Genomic DNA, 13,152 nt, shown 5'->3' on the forward strand with positions numbered 1-13,152 from the left:
AGAAGAGGAGGAGGTACATGGGCCGTGTTTCCAGGCAGCCCGGGCTGGCCCCTTCCCTGCTTCCTTGTCTGGTGCCTTGAGAGAAGGAGCCATGGACAGCGAGCCTGTGTGTCAGCACCGACATGGAGGCACATCCTCAATCCATGTCATGGCTTCCAGGGTGTTAGCAGTTGTTGTCGGGGTGGTGGGGAGGGCCCTTAGCAGGGGTAGCAGCCTCTCCTGCCACCGAAGCAGCCCAGGCCTCCCAAGCCGTAGCCGAAGCCAAAGCCGCCAGAGGAGACGGGCACTCCCTGGGCGCTGAGGGCGCTGCCCACGGCAGCCGAGGAGGAGGATCCGACGGCGGTGCTCTGGGGGAAGGAGCTGAGGATGGGTCCTGGCAGGGTGACCAGCACGGCGGGAGGCTGGATGACGACGCGGGAGTCCTGGCACTGGGTGACACAGGGCTCGTTGCAGCTGTTAGCCAGCGGGGTGGGTCCGCAGGGGCGGCAGAGATCGTAGCAGGCCATGTGTGTGGTGTGGAGGGTCCCTGGAAGAGAGGGTGTTGAGCAAGCGGAGGGGTGTGGGGTGCGAGGGGCGTTGGTGCAGGAGGGCGAGGGAGTGGGGAGGCCTGTTGTGGGTGTGTGGGGAGGCGTCAGGGGTGCTGAGGGTGGGGTCAGAGCGTGCAGTGAGAGACGGGTCAGGTGGGTGAGGAGAAGGAGGGGAAGGGGGTTCAGGCTGACCTTGTTGAGTGCGGAGGAGAAGGCGTCAGGAGAAGTGTGTGAGGGAGAGAGGCGCTGGGCTGGCTTTTATGCTGGTCCCCAAGGGGCGGGACAGCCTTTGTGCGTGACAGCTTTTTTCAGTAAGCAGTTTTTTCATGCCACAGCCTGGCGAGGAATGGGGTGGGGTGTGTTTTTCTGGCTGCAACGCTCCTTTTTCATGTCCTTCTCTTGTGGATGTATCCCTCTGACCCTGGCGGCAGCCTTTAAGGGAGAGTAAGTGTTTGGGAGGATTTGCATGGAATGTGTGTGTCAGGGCATTTAGCAGATGTGTCCAAAGCATAGGAGAGGTGTTTGTCATCAGTGAGATCATCCCGTGGCACCCGCATGGTGTGGTTTGCGGGTACATTGTGAGGACGGGACCCCATTACTTCTCAGGCCTCACAGGCTGGTCTGGACTTCGGATGTGTTGTGGGTGTGAGGGGCTTCCACTTCCATCACCTTTGGTCCCTCCCTGCCTTGATGCGAGCTCACTAATCCTGTGTGTAGGCCTGTCTTTGCTGTTGAGTGTGCTTTGTGGGTGTCCTGGTATCTCTCTGTCTTGTAAGGTGGTACCTGTGTATATTGGATTTTCTTGGCAAGTTTTTGGTATGGACAGGGTAGCAGGGGTGGCGTGTGTGAGAGGATGCATCATGGTATAAGCCAGAGGGTAACTGAGCATCTTACAAGCACCTGCTCATTCCTTTGCCCTCAGGTAAGGAGAGGAGAAAATAAAATAAAGGGCTCGGACAGTGAGACAAGTACAGGGAGGGATGTCTCACCCATTTTGGTCACGGGCAAATGACAGACTCTGTTGGGGAAGGAGAAAAGAACATCAATTTAATTTGAGCACCACCACTTATTTAGCAATCAAACTATAGTCAGGCAGTGGGAAATATACCCGCAGATTAAAAACACTTTCCCCATCCATGCATCCATTGTTCCTGGAATCTGCTTTGCTCCCGGTCCCTCCCGGTGGTACAGGGGATCAGGGGATGGGGGTTGCGTTCAGTTCATCGACTGTTGTTTCTGATGCTTGTTTATTATTTCTCGTTATCTCTCCTTCTCCTGCCCTTACTTTTGGTGATGGCTTCAATTTATTTCCCAGAGTCAAGTCAGTTTCCCGTGATGGCAATTGGTGAGTGATCTCGCTGTGCTTGTGTCGACCCAGGAGCCTTTCATGCTCTTTTTCTGCCCCTGCGCAGTTGAGGTGAGAGAGAGTGCGAGAGCGTCTTGGTGGGCACTTGGTGTCCAGGCAAGGTGAAGCCAGCACAGAGCCCCATCTTCTGATCAGAGCAGGGTCCCGGCAGGTTGGTGCTCCTGGTCCTCAGTGCTCCATGCTGTGCCTCAGGGAGCCAACAGTGAGGGGGGTGGTGACCTCAGAGCGGGGGCTTGCTGTGTGCCCTCAGAGCAGAGGGATGGTGGCTTGGGGTCCCGTGCCCAGGTGGTGCAGGGACCCCGCAGCAGGGAGGATGGTGGTGCCGAGACCCTCTGCATGGGTCGCCGTGGGCCCTGCAGGAAGAGGAGCTGGTGGCCTGGGGACGTCCCCCAAGTGATCGGTTGGTGACCCCATGGGAAGGTGAGACCGTGGCATGGGGACTCCCCCTAGGTGCGATGGGGACCATGCAGCCAGGTGGAGAGTGCAACAGGGATCCAGACTTGGGTCGGCTGAGGACCTGTGTCCAGCTGAGGGCTCCCCAGTGGAAGAAGGGCTTGGACTTAGTGGAGCGAGTCGAGTGCAGGGCAATGAAGATGGTGAAGGGACTGGAGCATCCTAGCTGTGAAGAGAAGCTGAGCGAGCTGGGAGGTTTTTCAGCGAGGAGGCAAGGCCATTGTGCATGATGGCGTCTTGCAACAAGCAGCAAGTAATGAGGTGGGGTGTGTTGTCCTTCCCCACAACGCTCCCTTTTCATGTCCTCCTCTTGAGGACGTGTCCATCTGACCCTGGCGGCAGCTTTTAACTGCAAGGACTAGAGGTCAAATGTTTGGTGTTGATGGTGCGTGTGAGGGCATTTGTCAGACGCGGGCAAAGCGTAGGAACTGTGAGCTGTCATCAGTGAGGTCATCCCATGTCACTCGTGTGTTGTGGTTTGTGGGCGCGTTGTGAAGAGTGGGCCCCGTTTCCTCCCAGTTGTGGCAGTCTGGTCTGGGCTTTGCAGGTGTGTATTATGTGAGGGGCTTCTCGTTCCACTGTGTTCACTCTGTCCTTGCCCTGCTGCCAGATTGCTCAGCCTGTCTTTAGGCCCGGCCTTTCCTTTTGGGTGTGCTCTGCAGTTGTTTTGGAGTTCCTCGTGCTGCTGGGTTGTAGTTGGAGAAAGGAGGCTGCGTGTTTGGTCTTGTGTCCCCCTGGGTCCGTCCCTGGGGGTGGCAGTGCCATAAGGCCGAGGAGGGCTGTTTGCGAGAGCAGGCCGTTGTCCTGGCAGCCCTGGTTGAGAGCTCGCAAGCCCTGTGCTGTCGGGAGGCCTGTCCTGCTGCCCAGAGGCTTGTGTTGGTCCCTCCATAGCCCTTCCCTGTTTGGGGCCACAGGTTTGCAGCCTGGGTTCTGGTGTGACACAGTGGTTGATGAGGGGCACCTTGCAAGGGCAGGTGAGTTTCTGGAGAGGTCGTGAGTGTGGTGAGAGACAGAGGGGGAGTGGGAGTGGTAGGCAGGGGAGGTGTTGAGCCAGGGTTTTTGTGGTCTTTACTTTGGGGCAGCGCCGAGGGGCGAGGCCATTTTTCTGCACAGTGTCTGATGGGACAGAAGAGAATTTGGAGATTTCCGAGGGGAGTTGGAGGCAAGCAAGCGGCCCGTGGCTGCAGATCCTTGGCTCTGGTGGTGGTGGATGAGTGCCGAAGGGTTGAGGAATGGCCAGGCCTGTCCCGCTGGAGCCGAGGTGAGTGTTTGCAGGCTGTGTGTCAGGCGAGCAGTGCTTGTTGCTGAGGAAGGGGCATTGAGGTAGGAAGAATTGCTTTGCGACTGTGTGTGCAGATGTCTACGGGGCATGAGGGGTCGCACCTAGGAATGCGGATGGAACTGGCTGATGTCCTTTGGAGGCGACTCTTGATGTTCTTTGAAAGGTCGTTGTCCCTGGGAGCGGTTCCTGAAGGCTGGAAGAGAGCTCCTAGCCCTCGTGTCTTTTAGAAGATGAAGGGAGAGGATGTGGGAAACGAGAGTGTGGTGAGAGTGCCCTTGTTTCTAGGGGGCACAATGGATAAATTTTCCCCTGAATGTGCTGCCAAGCCCAGGAAGTTGATGAGGAGTGGTCGGCATGGATTTTCGAGGGGGAAATCGTGCTTGACCGTCATCTGTGTCTTGCACGTTAAAGCTACTGAGTATTGCACAAGGGGAGAGCAGTGTCCGTGGTTGAGCTGTACTTGAATGAAGCCTTTGTCAGTGTCTCCCGTGAGGTCCTCGTAGATCATGCGAGAACGGATGGGTTGCAAAGGGGCCAGTGAGGTGGAGTGCAACATAGCTGAAGGGCTGGGCCCAGATGCTTGTGATAAGTGGCCCAAAGTCCTTTTGGAGGCAAATCTCAAGTGGTGTAGGCCGGGACTGGGATCCGTGGGGCCTTCTCCGTTCAAAATCCTCATCAGCGATGTGGGCAGTGGGATGGTGTGGCCCCGCAGCAAGCTGGCAGGTGAAGCAAAATGTGGAAGAGAGGCTGAGGCACGTGACGGTTGTGGCACCATTCTGAGGGAGCTGGAGAGGCTGGAGAATGGGTGAGAGAGGACTCTCCTGCAGTTCAGCAGGGGGCAATGCATCTGGAGAGGAATACCGCTGGGCAGCAGGTCATGCTGGGGGCTGAGAGGCTGGAAAGCAGCTTTGCTGAACATGAGTTTCCCGTGCTGGTGTAGAACAAGCTGACCAGGAGGCATCAATGCACCAGTGCAGTCAAAGAGGTCAAGTATCTGCAGGGAGACTTTGGGAAGAGCATTGGACTCCATGATCTTCAGGGCCTTTTCCAACCTAAATTTTTGCATGATTCTAAGTGTGTGGTGCCACAGGGAGCTTGTGTCTGAGGTGTGGGTAGAAGTGCATTAGTGTGTCCAATCCTTTGTTTGGGCAAGTGAAGGGCTTGTGTCATGGGCTTGCAGCCCCCCTATGCTGGTCCGCGTTGTTGTTGTTGTTCCTGGGGACATCCAGCCTAAGAGAGGTCTTATAGTCTGTCTTCCACCCCCCCCAATGACCTGTTGAGCCCTGGCTTTGTGGCAGGTGAGGTTGGAAGAGTGTTGGGAGAAGAAATGAAGAGGAGGCGTCTCAGTCTGGGATGCAGGAGAACTTTATTGAGGAAAAAAAAAAGCAGCAAAAAGTCAGGAGAACCAATGGGAAGGGAGCTGGTCTGATTTGGAAGTACAGCGGCCATCAGCTGATGTCCCTTCCATGCAGTAGATTTGGCCAGAGCTCTGAGATCTTCCTGCCCTGCAGTAGGATCCGCCAAGCACAAGTGCCCGGTGGCCTTCTGCTTGTGAGAAGGTGTTTGCAGTGGAGAGTAGGGTCCATAGGGGAAGGGTGGATGCAGAGAAGGAAGGGGGAGAAGAGGAGGAGGTACATGGGCCGTGTTTCCAGGCAGCCCGGGCTGGCCCCTTCCCTGCTTCCTTGTCTGGTGCCTTGAGAGAAGGAGCCATGGACAGCGAGCCTGTGTGTCAGCACCGACATGGAGGCACATCCTCAATCCATGTCATGGCTTCCAGGGTGTTAGCAGTTGTTGTCGGGGTGGTGGGGAGGGCCCTTAGCAGGGGTAGCAGCCTCTCCTGCCACCGAAGCAGCCCAGGCCTCCCAAGCCGTAGCCGAAGCCAAAGCCGCCAGAGGAGACGGGCACTCCCTGGGCGCTGAGGGCGCTGCCCACGGCAGCCGAGGAGGAGGATCCGACGGCGGTGCTCTGGGGGAAGGAGCTGAGGATGGGTCCTGGCAGGGTGACCAGCACGGCGGGAGGCTGGATGACGACGCGGGAGTCCTGGCACTGGGTGACACAGGGCTCGTTGCAGCTGTTAGCCAGCGGGGTGGGTCCGCAGGGGCGGCAGAGATCGTAGCAGGCCATGTGTGTGGTGTGGAGGGTCCCTGGAAGAGAGGGTGTTGAGCAAGCGGAGGGGTGTGGGGTGCGAGGGGCGTTGGTGCAGGAGGGCGAGGGAGTGGGGAGGCCTGTTGTGGGTGTGTGGGGAGGGTGGCGGTGGGGAAGCGTCAGGGGTGCTGAGGGTGGGGTCAGAGCGTGCAGTGAGAGACGGGTCAGGTGGGTGAGAAGAAGGAGGGGAAGGGGGTTCAGGCTGACCTTGTTGAGTGCGGAGGAGAAGGCGTCAGGAGAAGTGTGTGAGGGAGAGAGGCGCTGGGTCGGCTTTTATGCTGGTCCTTGAGTGCTGGAGGCATCCAGGTAGCATTTGCATATGACGGCATTTTGGAGCCAGCAGCTGATGCATGCCACAGCCTGGTGAGTAATGAGGTGGGGTGTGTTTTCTTTCCTGCAACGGTCCCTTTTCATGTCCTCCTCTTGAACACGTGTCCCTCTGGCTCTGGCAGCAGGTTTTGAGTGAGAGTAATAAAGGTCAAAGTGTTTGAGTTTATGGTGTATGTCAGAGCTTTCAGCAGTCATGGCCAAAGCAGATTCAGCAGATGTGGGTTGTCATCAGTGAGGTCATCCCATGGCCCTTGTGTGGTGTGGTTTGTGGGTGCATTGTGAAGAGGGGGCCCCATGTCCTTGAGCAGGCTTGTCTGGGCTTTGCACATGTGCCAGACATGTTTTGCTCCCCATTCCGTCACAATTGTACTGTACTTGCCTTGGTGCCAGCATGCTAAGCCTGTATTTAGGTCTGGCCTTTCCCATTGGGTGTGCTCTGAGGGGCTTTGGAACCACTCATGCTTGTAAGGTTGTAGCTGGTAGATAGGAGGCTGCGTGTTTGGGTTTGTGTCCCCCTCGTTTTGTCCCTGGGAGTGGCAGTGCCATGAGGCCGAGGAGAGCCGTTTGCAAGAGCAGGCCGTTGTCCTGGCAGCCCTGGTTGAGAGCTCGCAAGCCCTGTGCTGTCGGGAGGCCTGTCCTGCTAACCAGAGGCTTGTGTTGGTCTCTCCGTAGTGCTGCCCTTGGCTGGGGCCACAGGTTTGCAGCCTGGGCTCTGGTGTGACACAGTGGTTGATGTGGGGCATCTTGCAAAGGGAGGTGAGTTTTCAATGAGCCTGTGAGTGTAGCGAGAGGCAGAGTCGGAATGGGAGCAACAGACAGGGTAGGTGGTGAGCCGGGGCCTTTGGGATCTTAATTTGGGCTGAGTTTTGAGGGGTGAGGCCTTTTCTCTGCTCATTTACTAATGGAATGAGAGGGTTTGTTGATTTCCAAGGTGAGTTGGAACAAACATGCAGCACATGGCTGCAGAGGCGAGGCCCTGGTGGTGGTGGATGCATGCCGAAGGGTGAGGAATGGCCAGGCCTGTCCCAATGGAGCTGAGTGTTTGCAGGCTGTGTCAGGCGAGCAGTCCTTGTTGCTGAGGCAGAGGAATTGAGGTTAGACTAGTGCTGTGTGAGTGGATATAGACAAGTCCTTGGGGCCTGATGGGTCATAGCCATGAATGCTGAGGAAGCTGGCTGATGTCCTTGGGAGACCATTATCCATTGTTTTGGGAAGTTCATGGTGCCAGTGTGCAGTTCCTGATGGCTGGAAGAGAGCTCATAGGCCTCTGATCTATCCTTAATAAGTCCAGGAAGGAAGATCTGGGGAAATAGAGGCTGGTGAGCCTGGTCTTGTTTGTGTGGGAGGTCATTTAGGAAATGCTCCTGGAAAGCACTGCCAAGCCCAGGAAGGAGAGGAAGCTGACGGGGAGTTCTCAGTGTGGATTTACAAAGGGGAAATCATGCTTGACCAACCTCCGTGTCTTCCACATTGAAGTGACTAGTTTTGTGGATGAGGAGAGAGCTGTGGCTGGCGTTTACCTCCAATTTGATGGTTTCTCTCATTACATGGTCGTAGAGAAGCTGACAAAGTACCTGTTGTTTAAGTGGCCAGTGAGGTGGACTGGAAAGTGGCTGAAGGTCTGGGCCCAGTCTTGTGATAAGTGGCGTAAAGTCCATTTGGAGGAGAGTCTCAAGTGGTGTAACCCAGGACTGGGATTCATGAGTCCTTCACTGTCCAACATCTTCATCAGCGATGTGGGCAGTGGGATGGCGTGCCCCCTCAGCAAGTTTAGAGATGACAAAATCTGGAGGAGTGGCTGATGCACGGGATGTTTGTGCCACCATTCCGAGGGATCTGGAGAGTCTGGAGAATGGGGCAGAGAGGCATCTCCTGGAATTCAACAGGGGTAAATGCGTAGTCCAGCATCTGGGGCTGAATACCTCAGGGCACCAGGTCATACTAGCGACAAGAGGCTGGAAAGCAGCTTTGCTGAACACGAATTTGCAGTGCTGGTGGAGAACAAGCTGACTATAAGGCCCCAGTGCACTCTTGTGGCAGAAGAAGCCAAGAGTCTCTAGGGCGATGTTGGGAAGAGTGTTGCCAGCAGGTTGGGGGAGATGATCCTGCTCTTCCCTCAGTGCTGGTGTGGAGTCCTGTGTCCAGTTGAGGGCTCCCCCATGGAAGATGGACGTGGAATTATTGGAGCGAGTCGAGTGCAGGACAATGAAGATGCTGAATGGACTGGATCATCCTTGCAGTGAGGAGAAGTTGAGAGAGCTGAGAGGTTTTTCAGCCAGGAGGCAAGGCCACACAGTGGAGAAGTCATCAGGGTGTCTAAGTCCAGGATGGGAGGGCGTGAGGACTCAGGGGAGTGAGACTCTTCATATGGGTGTCCATGGCTAGGGAAGGGAGAATGGAGAATGCTGAAAAGACATGCGATTTCCTTGGAAGAGAAGGCAAGCCCTTTTTCAGTGTGAGGGTGGTCAAAGTGTGGAAGTGGTCGTGCAGAGATGTGTTGGAGTCTGCATCCTTGCAGATACTGAAACCCTGGCTGGACATGATTGTCAACAGCCTGCTTGAGCTGTCCGTGCTTTAACAGTTTGGGTTGAACTAGAGGATCTGCAGAGGTTCCTTGTGCACTCAATGATTGTTTTTGCTGTGATGGGCAGAGAGTTTTGCTGAGGAAGGAAGTTGGTCAACAGGGACTAGACTGAAGCCCTCAGACACCAACAGAGATGATTTGTGACCCATACACCACCAAGACACACAGAAGTGCCTAATGGGGCCAAATGGGATCCACCCAAGGCTGTTGAGGGAGCTGCAGAAGAGCTCACCAAGGCACCTTCAAGAATTTCTCAGCACTCCTGGGTAAACATGGAAGTCCCATTGACTGGAGGTTAGCCAATGTGATGGTCATCTACAAGGAAGGCTGGAAGAAGGATTTGGGGAACTAGAGATGTGTCAGTCTGACCTTGATGGTGGGTAAGGATAGGGAGCAGATCATCTGGAGTGCCATCCCTCAGCATGTGCAGGACAAGCAGGTGATCAGGCCCAGTCAGCATGGGTTTGTGAAGGGCAGGTCATGCTTGACTATCTGGATCTTTGTCTGTGACAGGAGAGGCTGTTGATGGTTGTGACCTGGACTTAAGTAAAGCCTTTGATACTTTTCCACCATCATTATCCTGGAAAAACTGTCTGCTTGTTGCTTACACTGGCATAATATACTCTAAGTATAAGACTGTTTGGATGGCCAGGCCAAGACACTTGTGTTGAATGGAGTTAAATCCAGTTGGTAGCTGTTAACAAGTGGTGTTCTCCAGGGCTGTGTATTGGGGCCAGTTCTGTACAGTATCTTTATCAATGACCTGGGTGAGGGTATCGAGTGCACCCCCAGTAAGTTTGCAGATGACGCCAAGTTGGGTGGGAGTGTTGTTCTGTTGGAAGGTAGGGAGGCTCTGCAGATGGATCTGGCCAGGCTGGATCGATGGGCCGAGGCCGATTGTATGAGGTTCGACAAGGCTGAGTGCCGGGTCCTGCACTTGAGTCACACCGACCCCCTGCAATGCTCTGGGCTTGGGGCAGAGTGGCTGGAAAGCTGCCTGTCGGAAAAGGACGTGGGGGTGTTGGATGACGACCGTCTGAATATGAGTTGGCAGTGTGCCCAGGTGGCCAAGGCAGCCAGTGGCATCCTGGCTTGTAGCAGGAACAGTGTGGCCAGCAGGTGTAGGACAGGCATTGTCTGGCTCTATGTTGCACTGTGAGGCCGCTCCTCGAATACTGTGTTCAGTTTTGGGCACTGCACTATGAAAAAATATTGAGGTGCTGGCAGGTGTCCAGAGAAGGGCAACAAAGCTGGTGAAGGGTCTAGAGCACAAGTCCTGTGAAGAGCTGCTGAGGGAACTGGAGTGGTTGAGCGTGGAGAAAAGGAGACTAAGGGCAATGTTATCGCCCTCTACAACGACCTGAAAGGAGGTTGTAGCAAGGTGGGTGTTTGCCTTTTTTCCCAAGAAGTGATAGGAAGATAATGAAATGGCCTCAAGTTGCCTCAGGGCAGGTTTACATTGGATATTAGGAAAAAATTCTTCACCGAAAGTGTTGTCAAGCCCTGCAACAGGCTGCCCAGGGAAGTTGGTGAGTTATCATCCTGGGAGACACTTAAAGGATCTGTAGATGTGATGCTTAGGGACATGGTTTAGTGGTGGCCTTGGTAGCATTAGGTGAACGGTGGGAATCAATGATTTTCAGGGCTTTTTCCAGCCTCAATTTTTCTGTGATTCTAAGTGCGTGCTGCCACGGGGAGCTTGCGTCAGAGGCGTGGGTAGAAGTGTATGAATGTGTCCAGTCCTTTTTTTGGGCAAGTGAATGTTGCAGGGGGATATTGGACCTACACAACTGTATGAGAGTTATAACAAGCAAAGCCGTTTATTTTTCCAATAGTACATACTTATGCTCTCGCCAAAGCTCTTACTTCATAATTAGCAAATCAGCAATTAGAGAGTTATCAACCTTTTCTCCTATCAGCAGAAGACCACTCTAACACGTGCTGTGCAGACCAATCACCCTCTCGTTCATGTGGTGGTAACTTCTCACAGTTCAGTACTTTTCCACAGTTCAGTGTTGCAGCTGTCTGTTGTTTTCCTCTGCCACCTTAGCACAGCTCAGCAGTTTCTTATCTTTCTCCCAAAGCCTGTTTTTCATCAAAGCCCGGCTGTTTCTCAGGGGCTGTGCAGGGCTCACAGGCCGATGCCTCCCACATCTCCCCCTTCTTTGTTTTACAGCTGCACCTGCAAGACTTTTTTCAGAGCTTTATCAATTAAGGTTTAGACAAACTTCAAAAACCACAGTATACCTAAAACAATTCTACAAAATGCTAAAAATAAAACAGCAGTTACAGTTACTAGTTAAAAGGAGTAGGCTAATTTCACTACCCATAATTAGGGGATATGACTAAATACTACAAAAATAAACAGTTAGGAAAATATGGAATAGCACACTTAATGGGGTACTAACATTCAGATCTGCAATTGCTGGGGAACCCTGGATGCAGCGAGAATTTAGAGTACCCTTCCTCACCAACCGGAAATCCTACGCGATGCGTCCATCTGTAGGTGAGGAATCCAAAATCGCTGCAAGCAGGTCCAGCCTCTAAATCAACAGGCCAAAATAACTGGCCATTTTCTTTGAGCGGAAACATCGGACTTCCTCCTCCTGTTGGGTTCCACCCAGAGCCAGGCCACCACTCAGGGGGGAAAACCAAGGGAGTTTCTAATAAGGTTAAGCACTTGAGTTCTTGATTCTTAATATTGCTAAACAAAGAAAGTTCAATACACACATTCTTATAGCATTTCATCCTTATTAATAACCACATCTTGTCTAAGCTACATCTTTCACTAGTGACTAGTAAGCCTATATATTTCATCAAGGAGTTGCAATTACTGTTAGCATTTTCTCTTAAAAGAGTTGGCAACTGTAGTGTGATTAAGGACAGAGATGGTGTATTTTGTCCTATTGCAGTAGCAAGCATTACCCATACATTCTGCTTAAATGATCAGTCGAAGAGACCGCAAACTGTTGGCACAGGGGCATCCACAGCACCCACAGCTGGCTCCTGAGTGTCCACCAAAAGCTGCCTCTCATGCCTCAGGTATGGTCCCACACACCTTGCTGGTGACCACCGGGGACTGTGACCTGTGGAGACACAAGCATAACCTCTTCCCCAGGTTATTAAAGGATATGGTCCTTCCCAGTTACCACTTTCCAGGTTTTTTGCTAACACTTGAGCCTTGCCCTGGACTTCTTGTTGATGTGGTATCTGCGACGAGAAGTGACGCAATATTGGTGGCACCTGTGAGGCAGGGGAAATGTTTAAAAAGTTCATGACATAATGGCTTATTTAGCCTTTCGTGAGGTGTAGATAGATATCCTCCATCTCCCCCCTTTTTGTTGTTGCAATAGATGCTTTAGCATGCCATGCGTACGCTCCACAATGTCCTGTCCGGTCGGTGAGTGGGGAATGCCGGGCAGAAGCTTGACTCCCCACTGTATGGCAGGATGCAAACACTGCTCCAGAAAAGGTATCAACAGACACATGTACATATTCTAACATTCCAAATGCAACAAAGTGAGTGACATCAGATTGCCATAATTCTGAGGAGGTGAGCCCCTGAGGGTTGACACCACTAGCTGTTGAAGAGAAGGAGTCCTCTGGTATTCAGGGTAAGTCACAATGATGTCTTTAGTCTGATGCCTTGATAAAGAAAACTGTTTTTGTATTGCTCTGGCATTTTGGTGGAAAAAATGCATGTGAAAGCCGTGCTTGCTCAAAGACATTTGTATTAGCCACTGTAACATGTGCATAGTAACTGGAACAATGATACACACAGGTTCCTGTGCTAAATCATTAAGGTAGCACAACTTTTCCATTGGCAAGGGCCACTGATCCACCCACACAGGTGATTGTGTTTTCCAGGTTAGTTTCAGGGTGGGTTGTGCTGCAGTGGCGATTAAGACAAATTTGATCCAATTTGAGGTCCCCATCAAGCCATATAGTCACGACCCCATGATGTAATAGGGGTTTCCAATATAAATGGATGAATATTTGCTACCCAGTTTTCTGGGCCCCTTACATGAATGAGATCTTTGCTTTGAAATGTTACAGCATGGCCACCAACCCTGAAAAGCACTTGAGTTACCCAAGCTCACAGATATTAGTCACATCCGCACCAGTATCTAAAATGCCTGTCAGTTCAACAGATTCTTCTGCTTTAGTGAGGTTACATTTTATCAGAGGTCGACCTTGTGTCGCTGTCTGAACCCAAAATATTTGAGGAGTACCTGCTGATCCAAATCCTGAGTCACCCCAGCTTCTCAGCACACTATTAGGGGGAGCCACAGTAAGATAAACAAGCTGAGCAATTTTTGACCCTTTTGTTACTGAACACAGGGGTCCAGGCCATAATTCTGATTTCCCCTTCATAATCGGCATCTATGACCCCTAGTAAAATGAACAACCCCTGTAAGGTTGTAGATGATCTTCCCAGTAATAATGCACTCTTTTTTTTTTTGTT

The 13,152-nt window shown here is 52.7% G+C and overlaps 2 protein-coding genes across 2 annotated transcripts; both read right to left on the reverse strand.

Moving 5' to 3' along the window:
* Nucleotides 1-197: 197 nt before the first annotated feature.
* Nucleotides 198-506, reverse strand: LOC141932503 (feather beta keratin-like). Its single transcript, XM_074846180.1, has one exon. It carries the CDS (start codon nucleotides 504-506, stop codon nucleotides 198-200), a length of 309 nt encoding a protein of 102 aa, XP_074702281.1.
* A 4,937-nt stretch (nucleotides 507-5,443) lies between these two features.
* On the reverse strand, nucleotides 5,444-5,752 carry LOC141932507 (feather beta keratin-like). Its single transcript, XM_074846196.1, has one exon. The coding sequence runs from the start codon at nucleotides 5,750-5,752 to the stop codon at nucleotides 5,444-5,446; it is 309 nt and encodes a 102-aa protein (XP_074702297.1).
* Nucleotides 5,753-13,152: the final 7,400 nt, after the last annotated feature.

Source organism: Strix aluco, chromosome 1 (assembly GCF_031877795.1).
Source record: "Strix aluco isolate bStrAlu1 chromosome 1, bStrAlu1.hap1, whole genome shotgun sequence".
Classification (NCBI taxonomy): Eukaryota; Metazoa; Chordata; class Aves; order Strigiformes; family Strigidae; genus Strix; species Strix aluco.